Here is a 9,450-nt window from a genome sequence, read left to right as displayed (position 1 = left end):
TATCACACCTATATCACATGATTATCACACCTAGTATAATCCTAACCTATTTCGTAACCGTTTTACTAGATAATGATAATAATGAGTGTTTAAAAAATAATGATCGTGTTTAAAAGATTTGATGATATCATTTTCATTATTACCCTTTTAATTTTAAAATTTTTTGAATCTTTTTAAATTTTAATTTTAATTTTAAAAATCTTTTAATTTTATTTTTTATCACAATATGAGGTTATTGGGTTGTTCTTGTGTTCTCGTAAATTACAGGGGTTCTCGTTTGAATCCTTCCCTATATATATATATATATATATATATATATATATATATATATATATATTGCAGAAAAACCATCGGAAATGGAGATCATCTCGAAAGAAATCATCAAGCCTTCATCTCCAACCCCTCATCACCTCCGAACTTTCAAACTCTCATTACTGGACCAACTCACCTTACATACCTACGCTCCCATAATTCTCTTATACGAATCCAGAATCATCACCTCCACCTCCATTGATGTCTTCAAGAAATCTTTAGCCGAAACCCTAACTAAATACTACCCTTTTGCAGGAAGACTCAGAGACGATGGCATCACCGTCGATTGCAACGATGAAGGCGTCGTTCTCGTCCAAGCAAAACTCGTTGATCATAAACTCTCTGATTTCCTTCAAAATCCAAGCTATGAAACCCAAAGACTACTGTTTCCTGAAGGTTTCTTGTGGAAGGGGTCATGCATAGGTTACGCCTTTCTTGCAGCTCAAGTAACGTATTTCAGTGGTGGAGGAATGGCGGTGACGGTATCCTTGTCTCACAAGGTGGCGGACGCACCCTCGCTCGGGATTTTCCTTAGCGATTGGGCGGCTGTGGCCCGTGGCGAAGTGAGACCGCCTCCGTTGATTCTTGCTACATCCATCCCTTCGCTGGATCTTGCGTACACGATGCCGGAGATCGTAATTGAGATGAGTGAAGCTTGTGTCACGAAACGGTTTGTATTTGATGCAGGGATGATTTCGAGATTGAGACTATCGGTGATTGGGTTCGTTGAAAACCCGACGAAAATCGGGCTTGTGACTGCTTTGCTTTACAGATGTGCGATTGCTGCTTCAACGGCGAAAACAGGTGGTTTTAGAAACTCGACTTTGATTCAGCTAGTGAACATGCGGCAACGACTTGCGGCTCCATTGCCGGAAAATTCCGTCGGGAACTTCACTTGGTACTTCACTACGTCAAACCATCGTGAGAGCGAAACCAGTTTGGGAAATTTGGTGGTTCAGTTGAAGAAAGGGATCAAAGAATTACTGGATAATCGGGATAATCTTCGTTTGGAAAATTGGTTGACTAGTGTTCGGGAATCTGCATATAATGTTAAAGAGTTATTCGACAATATTGATGTTTACCGTTGCAGCCACGTCCGTGGAGGATCGTTTTACCAGATGGATTTCGGGTGGGGAAACCCAAAGTGGGCCACGATTGCGGACGTGTTGGTGAAGAACGCATTCGTCCTGTATGATACACCAGACGGAGATGGTGTTGAAGCAGTGGTGAGTCTTGAAGAAGAACACATGAGATTATTCCAAAGTAATGAAGAGCTCGCTCATTTTGCATCGTTCACCCGCTCCCGAATTTGATATCAGAAACAATATCCGTTGTCCCAACTGTTGTGTCTAACTTGCTTTTACTATAACAAAATTGACTTTATAGGACGTCAAATATATCTAAATGTCTCAATTAACTGTTTTATAGGCGGGACCAAACAATTATGCGTCATATTTAAAGCGGTTACAACATGATGTCCAAGCAGTTACAAGCTAAGTTTTTCATGTGGGTCCTATCGTACAACTGATTGGTTCTTAAATTTAAATCCTATAAAACAATTTATTATGACATTTAGATATATTTGACATCCTATAAAGCCGATTTTGCTATAAGAAGCATTTTCGTTGTGTTTCGGCTTTGTGATACACAAAATTTTGTAATGAAAGAAGTTGCAGACAACAAGATTACTTAAATTGTTTTGGGGCTCTATGTTGCTAGTATTATTGGTAATTAAGGTTACATGAACTGAATACTTTAGACCTTACTTAGATAGAGCTGACGGAGTCACCATCACCATCGCTGCTATCACCACTGCTGCTGCTGCTGCTGCTGCTCCCGCTCCCGCTTCCGCTGCTGCTTCCGCTACTATCACTCGAGCTCGAAGACCGTTCTTTTCTTTCTTCTGCATTCACCTGTGCTCGGAGGGCTTCTGCAGCATTTGGACCCTTATTCCCTTCGTCATCACTCACATCAACCTCTGCAATCTCGTCATCGGTTTCATTTTGATGTGGGATATTGATATCGATGCCGGTGAATGGTTGTCTTTCTGGTGCTGACTCGGTGTTATCAGCTCGACCAATGTCGATTTCATCATCATCATCATCATCGTTGAGTATGTCGAGCTGTTCATCCAGATCATCGTCGTCGTTTTTGGGATCTGGTGATGCATAGAATGAATTTGAAGGTGGGATAGATGGATTATCGACAACCTTCTCTTCTCTGGCTTTCCCATCTAGGAAAGATATACAATTGCTAAGATTGTGTTCAACTTAATTAATAACATGTACAGTAAAACTATCTTATTCTTGCACTAAATGTTCTTTCAAGCACCAAAAATTCATTCTTCCTAACAAAAATCTCAATTTGGATGACGATTTGAGTCTAATAACAAGGGAGGGACTCGTAACATGTATTCTGCTTCATATATCAAGATCCGGATACCCCATCTATCAACCGTCACTACAAAAGAGTCATCTTTATAGAACTCCAAGTATGTCAAAATGTCGTAATAGGTTGTTGTATAGGATTTAAGTTTATAGGAACAAACAATTATACGTCCTACGTAAAGGTGCTATAGTAAGTTGATAGGACGCTTTTGGGAGTCGTAACAAGTTTTTAGGACACTTTTGAAATAAAACGTCCTCTTAAGTCTTTTTAAATGCCATTATAAATGCATTTATATGACACTTCTCAAAAGTATCCTATAAAAAAGCTAATGGAACATATTTCAAAAGTGTCCTAAAAAACAGATGCCCAAATTAGTCCTAACATCTTATTGTAATACCTTTATATAAACGCACAATTGTTTGATCTTATATACATAGGTCCTATAAAGCAGCCTATAGGACATTGACATGTTCAGGTTCTATGAAGCCGGTTGTTTTGTAGTGCCTCAAAAAAGGTCTCCACCCATGCCCAACAGGAATTTTAAGCTACACTGTTAAGACTTGGTTGACTCACGGAGACTTTTGAATTCACTAAGACCCAACTTCTGCTAGTTCCCACAACCACATCTTGCATGTCTAGACAAATAATGGATATTACATTAGCATGGAACATACCGTAGCCTTTGAAGTTGCCGATTTCAATCCGTTCAACTTCGACCTGTAAAAGTGTAAATAAGTGGTTCATGTTATGTATCACCTCAAGTGTAAATAATAAACAAAGTCATTTTGGGGCAGTTTACCAGTAATGTTACCGTCTAACAACCTACTCAGACATGACTTGCATGACTCTAAAATACCAACTGTTACTTGTATATTAGGATCAAAACAAAAACGATAAACTCATCCCGAGTTATTAAAGACTTGCACAAGAAAACCCAGTATATCCCACCCGGAGGTGGGGTCCGGGGTGAAATGTACGCAAACCTGACATCTGCCTCAAAGAGTAGAGTTGTTGTTTATGTGAAGACCCCCGGCTTGTACAAAATGTGCGAAAAGAAAGAATAAAACTTGCACCAAGAAGAGAATAATAAATTGCCAATGCAAAGATACATGTTTATTAAGCTCCCTCCATCCCTCTTCCCCAACGAGTTTGATTAGCTAGGTCACGCAAACTCCAAACCAAACCAAACAAGCCTAGTATATTCCACCCAGAGGTGGGGTCAAGGAGTAACTAGTAAGAATGTAAGATGTACGTAGACATGACCTCTACCCTAAAGAGTAGAACAATTGTTTTCTTGACGACCTCCAGCTAGTAAAAAGTGTGAAAGGAGAAGAACACATATGATAAAAAACAAAAGCTAGATAAGAGTAATAAACAATAGCAATAAAACTAGAAAGAGAGAAAGACAAATAGGCTAAATTTTGATAAACTAGATATGAGTAAGAAAACCCTGGTTTTAGTTATATTTGTTATTTTAGATCAGAGGAAGTTTCAACTTTGCAAATAACTTACTGATGGAGGAAGTAAGCTCTTATTTGAAGACTGAAGTTTAGATCCTTTCCCAAGTGGTGGCGAACTAGACTCAGGTGCCGTCCCAGGTAAAGTGGCTGCAGCCACGGCTGCAGACTCACCAGGTTGCCGAACATGCCTCAAACGCTTCACCGATCTATGCAGTCGCTCCAACCTAAAACTCGATCCATCAAAGAACAAAACTGCATCATTATCTTTGTAATCCTCACTACTGCCTTCAAAACTCACTTTGGGTTTCCCTGGTTGGTTATTCTGAAATTCGACAGCCACCTTATTATCCTTGGTCTTATGCAATTTCCCAGGTTGGTTCTTATCGATAGATGCAGGCTTAAATTCATCTGAAATATCCAAATGCAATACTCATTAACCTTCATCAAACATTCTCTTTTCAATTACAGAGAAACAAAATATTTGATCTTGATATCAACCCAATAGTCCCAAATTAACTGAGCTAACATTCGTCTAAAACAAATTAAGCAATGATTTCACACTTTACACACAATTTACATCCTAAATTCATAGAATGTTAATAGAATCTCAATAAAAAAAATTATGGCTTTTTTCATGATGCAATTCTCAAAACCATAACGTCTGAGAGAACCGAATATGAGGCATCCAAAAATTTCAGAAAAGATACATCGCGATTCTAAGAAAACTATTAGAATGATCCTACAAACATATTTACTGCACATATCCACGAATCTGCATAAGATAAAAGCATATACCTACACACACTTACAGCGAAGAGTACAGAATTTGGAAGAAGGATTGTCTTGAAAAGAGGAACCTAGGGATAGGTCAAACCATCGATCGACCGGCGGAGCTGTTAATGGTTCATCTCTTTTGTTGCTATTTGCCATTAATTGAATATATTCAGCCAATTACACTGTTAAATTGAAGTCGTATGATCCCAATACTGGAGCCCTAGAAAATCAATGGGGGACTGAAAACCGGTGGATCGGCGTTTGAATCACTATTTGTTGTTCGTTTATGGCTTAATTGCAACAATCAACCCTTTGGTTTTCACAAACTTGCAGAAAACTCCATGTTTGGTTTTTTATTTACACTTACACCCTTGTTTCAAATATTATACCGTAGAGAAGACCTTAATTAAGGGGTCGTTTACCCTATGCTTACCAGTAAATAGGCATGGCAACGGGGAGGGGATGTGGCGGGTTTTGTAAACCCCGGCCCCGGTTTGTAGTAACGTCCCCCGGCCTCGGTCCCCGGTGGATACGGGGATTATTATCCCGTCTCCGGTCAAATCTCTAGCAATACCCGGTCAATCCCCGGTCAAACCCCATAAATAGTATCTTTTAGTTCGATTATACCGGGGATCCCGGCCCCGTTCCTGTCCCCGGTTTGAGTCTACCGGGGATCCCTGGTCCCGGGACCCGTTTTAGCGGGGAATCCCTGTCCCCGTTCGGGTAGGGTGAACCGGGTTCCCCACCAGGTTGGGGTAAATCACCATCCCTACCAGTAAGACAAATTATTCTCGTTCCACCAAGACAAATTATTCTCATTTATATTTAATTTTTTATGAGGATAAAGACAAAAAGAAGATGGTAAAAAGACGGAAATAACTGCTAACTTAATAGGGTTAAAGGAATCTTTTATATTCCATTACAGTGAGGGACTTTGAGTGTGCATTTTTGCATACCACAGGGACCGGGAGTGTAATAAACGTGTTTTAGAGACCTTAAACAAATCGCATACCACAGGGACCAGGAATGTAACTTACTCTTAAATTTAGGAGGGTCCATTTTGACAGGCCACAAGAATTCGATCTTTTGGCGCAGTCTCTGTTCTCAAGTTATAATTTTCCCCCAAATTATATGAATTTAACCAGCGAAACCCTAGCCAATCCTTAGTACATGTAATTGATCATGGCGATGCAAATCTGTTCAACGAATTCCTCAATCCCGTCAATCCATGCTTCCTGCATTAATCGGAATCCTATAAAGCTTCATCACTTTCATCCGTTACTTGGATTGTCAACGCGAATTTCGCGTATGCAAATTCATCGTAGTATCAGAAAGTACTCGATTCGGTGCTCAGCAGAAGAAAAGAAGCAGATCAATTTGAGAACTTGTAAGCTATGTAAAACCCAGTTCGATCCTTCTCTCAACCATCCCCAAGCCTGTCGTTTCCACACTGCGCATTTTGGCGGTAATCGATTTGTTTTTCGAAACGATTAGAATTGAATTCTGAAAAGAATAGCTTTTATGGTTTGGATATGTCTACGTATAACTATGTATACGTAATCTGCATTCACCTGTTTCAAATATTTTACATTTGGAAGTTGGAACTGTTCTTTTCCAAATTTAAAAAACTAATATGAATTCCAAACTTTTGTGGAAGATTATGAATTCAAAACTTTTGGGAGCATTGTAATTATACTAGAAGTGGAAAACAGGAAGGTTTTAGGGTGTTGGATGTTGGTGATTTTAGTGAAATCATCCTTCATTTTGTGTAATTGGGTTCACAAGATGATATGAGATTGTTAGTTAAACTACTGACATGGGGTACAAGGTGTAGAGTTGTACACTCATGTAAGCTAACTAGAACCGGAATGGCTAGATGACGACATATGACGGTGTTCAAGGGGGTAGCACCCACTTGTGGGGTCCTAGAGGTGTCCTAAGTGTAATTCAGAAGCTTCCGACTTGTCTTCGGGAGCTTTTGATTTTAAAGGGCTCCGGACTCTCTGAAGAAGCTTTTGACTCCAAAGTACTATTGAGTTGTCTTTTGATCCCTGTAAGCAGTTACTTTGTAACTGTCGTGCGGTTAACTGTCCACTAATTATTTTCAGCAACCATTTCCATAGAGAGTTATTCTCGTATTTAATTGAGAAATTGATACCCAAACTATGTGCATCTGCGCGTTCATGATGTGTTGTTACAAAAAGGTTTAAATTTGTTATTGTTGGTGCCATGGATTGTTAATACTGTCTTGACTCTATAGGAGAAACTAAGAGGAAGTTCGAGAGTGTGTATAGCGGAGGCACCATGAATACGTCTGAATCCGGTAAAGTGTTCCAGTATTGGCATTGCTGCGGATCCGAAGATCCCTTTGACCCTGGCTGCACCGCTTCTCCTCATTCGTCCTATGATGATTGATGCATTTTCCCACACATTGAAAGGTTCATCTCGACCCAAATTTCTTTAGTTTAGTCTTTTTTGTAATAGAAATTCTTGCATCCCTAAATCAAATACTGTCTTCTTTGTTCCTGAAATGTGCAGTAGTACGGTCCTCTATTGTTCTCATGTATACATACATTGCAGTCTTCAGTGCTTCAAATTTAGGAAAAGGCTATGGTCTTATTGTGTTCTTATACACACTCATTTAATTTGCATACTCATGGCATCTGTCTGGGACTTGCATCATCCATAAACTTGTTCTTAGGGGCCTTTTACCAAACACTTACCGGGTGTCGCTTACCTTTCGGGTGAACATGACAAGGACCTAGAATCTTAACCTGTAAGAGGCATAGCAGGGGCTAAGACTCTTACCCGGTAAGTGAGGGAGAAGATTCTTACCCGGGAAATGTTTACCGGGTAAAAGTTGTTTACCAACAATCCATTTTGATGGCCGATAATGTTATCCTAATGTTAGTGAGGGTGGCGCTCTTGCGGGCAAGCGCTTACCCGATAAATGTTTGGTAAATGTCCCCTTAGACTTCTTACCAAACCAAACAAAACCAAATGAGCCAATATATCTCACCTGGAAGTAGGGTCTGGGGAGGGGGACTGAGATGTATGCAATGTGTTATTCGAATTTGGAGAGAAAAGAGAGGAAAATAAAATAATTTTTTCATTTGTGCTCTCAAGAAAGGAGAGGGAAACGAGAAGAAAGATGTCATTTTTATAAATATACCCTTTAAAAATATATCTTTTAAAATGAAAGATTGTGTAGTTTTATAATTTTAATTTAATTCCTTCCCTTTCTAGGTTTGGGAGGAAACTTATCATCGTTATTATCCTTCCGTTTCCTTTCCTTTTTCTCTTAAAAAAGTTTCGACAAAACGAGTTTGTTTTTTACTCTCCTCCCCTTTCTGTCGCTTCTCTTTCATCCGTAATAAATGTTTCAAGAACACAACATCAACCTCGACCCTCAAGAGTAGAACAGTTGTAGAAAGTTGCTCTTCTTGGTGCCAAATAAGAATATTTCACGGAAAAGATTTATATTTAGTTCTTGACTTCTTTCATATTTGCAACTAGATAATTTTTGGAGTACACATGGGCTATATGAACCGTTTTTATTCAATATATGGACATACTGTGGAGTTTTTTCTTCTCTTCTCGAAAGCCCTTTTGGTATATAATCTGATGGTTCTACGTATTCTACAAGATTGCAACGGTGTAAGGTGAGAGGATTCTTGTGGTATGCTAGTGTGTTTTTTAAATGTACGAACGAGAGGACCATTTTCTTCATATATCAAAAGAGACGCCATGAAAGTTAAAACCCATTAATGAAGTGTCAAAGATGAACATATCACAAGATGTGACCCATTGGTTTGAGCTTGGCTTCAAAGGTCAAAAGTACTAGGAGGTCTCAGGTTCAAATCCAAGGAGGAATAAAAATCCCCTTTGTAGCCACGGAAGTTCAAATACAGTGACTTCGCACTATCTACAAATTTTGTGAAATGGGGGCGTGAACATGTAATGTTTGAGACCGATTCCCAAGTGGTACGAATCGAGGGAAGAGGATAACATTGAACTCACAATCCTCATATAACATTGTCGAAAGCTTTTACAGTCAAAACCATCGTTTAAGGTCGAATTCAATATGAGAGATAAGAAACATTTTTGCTTATATTTTGACAAGACGATCTCTCTTTTATGCCTTCCTAGTAGTCAACTACGGGTGACAACCTCTTCTAATTGACTAGTTGAATATCCAAACTTTATTTGTATTTTCATCCATCATTAATGAAAGCTTTTATTTCAAAAGAAAATCAATTTCAAGAGTTTCAAGTGTTGTCTTCGGTTTGGCTAGTTAAAATTCTAATCTTTATTTTTATTTCCGTTAATCTATACTATATTATAAAGCATTTGGCTAAAACTCTTAAAAACTCTTAAACTCTTAAAACTCTTAAACCCGTTCATCCCTAAACAATTTCATCCATATACGATTTCATCTCATAACTGAATTCGTGTAACTAACTGCAGATAAATACAATCAAATACAGGATAAACATCTCATTTTAAATATAAAAAA

At 38.7% G+C, this 9,450-nt stretch overlaps 3 protein-coding genes across 4 annotated transcripts; 2 read left to right on the top strand and 1 right to left on the bottom strand.

The window, feature by feature from the left end:
• The first annotated feature begins 356 nt into the window (after positions 1-356).
• LOC112513003 (acylsugar acyltransferase 3-like) lies at positions 357-1,639 on the top strand. The gene has a single exon (XM_025119125.1). The coding sequence runs from the start codon at positions 357-359 to the stop codon at positions 1,623-1,625; it is 1,269 nt and encodes a 422-aa protein (XP_024974893.1). The 3' UTR covers positions 1,626-1,639.
• A 104-nt stretch (positions 1,640-1,743) lies between these two features.
• Positions 1,744-5,111, bottom strand: LOC112513166 (lisH domain-containing protein C1711.05). 2 transcript variants are annotated; one of them, XM_025119329.1, is made up of 4 exons: positions 4,970-5,111; positions 4,213-4,568; positions 3,375-3,417; positions 1,744-2,545 (listed from the first exon to the last, which is right to left on the bottom strand). In XM_025119329.1, the coding sequence occupies exons 1-4, from the start codon at positions 5,088-5,090 to the stop codon at positions 2,079-2,081; spliced, it is 987 nt and encodes a 328-aa protein (XP_024975097.1). In that variant the 5' UTR covers positions 5,091-5,111; the 3' UTR covers positions 1,744-2,078. The 2 variants fall into 2 exon arrangements, with proteins under 2 accessions (XP_024975097.1, XP_024975098.1); XM_025119330.1 differs by having other exon boundaries at positions 1,744-2,470.
• An 893-nt stretch (positions 5,112-6,004) lies between these two features.
• On the top strand, positions 6,005-7,585 carry LOC112513162. The gene is made up of 2 exons (XM_025119326.1): positions 6,005-6,399; positions 7,195-7,585. Exons 1-2 carry the CDS (start codon positions 6,117-6,119, stop codon positions 7,347-7,349), a joined length of 438 nt encoding a protein of 145 aa, XP_024975094.1. The 5' UTR covers positions 6,005-6,116; the 3' UTR covers positions 7,350-7,585.
• The last annotated feature ends 1,865 nt before the right edge of the window (positions 7,586-9,450 follow it).

Source organism: Cynara cardunculus (genome assembly GCF_001531365.2).
Source record: "Cynara cardunculus var. scolymus isolate 2C chromosome LG 5, CcrdV1, whole genome shotgun sequence".
NCBI classification, from domain to species: domain Eukaryota; kingdom Viridiplantae; phylum Streptophyta; class Magnoliopsida; order Asterales; family Asteraceae; genus Cynara; species Cynara cardunculus.
The sequence above is the reverse complement of the archived record's forward strand: the minus strand, read 5'-3'. Positions and strand labels throughout refer to the sequence as shown.

What these genes read in the sequence shown, in the direction of transcription:
- LOC112513003 (XM_025119125.1), top strand. Translation starts at nt 357, where the DNA reads ATGGAGATCATCTCGAAAGAAATCATCAAGCCTTCATCTCCAACCCCT.
- LOC112513166 (XM_025119329.1), bottom strand. Translation starts at nt 5,090, where the DNA reads ATGGCAAATAGCAACAAAAGAGATGAACCATTAACAGCTCCGCCGGTC. An exon ending in CAAATTCTGTACTCTTCGCT is followed by an intron (nt 4,569 to 4,969) that starts GTAAGTGTGTGT and finishes TGGATATTTCAG; the next exon opens with ATGAATTTAAGCCTGCATCT. An exon ending in AGAGCTTACTTCCTCCATCA is followed by an intron (nt 3,418 to 4,212) that starts GTAAGTTATTTG and finishes ACACTTTTACAG; the next exon opens with GTCGAAGTTGAACGGATTGA.
- LOC112513162 (XM_025119326.1), top strand. Translation starts at nt 6,117, where the DNA reads ATGGCGATGCAAATCTGTTCAACGAATTCCTCAATCCCGTCAATCCAT. An exon ending in CCACACTGCGCATTTTGGCG is followed by an intron (nt 6,400 to 7,194) that starts GTAATCGATTTG and finishes TTGACTCTATAG; the next exon opens with GAGAAACTAAGAGGAAGTTC.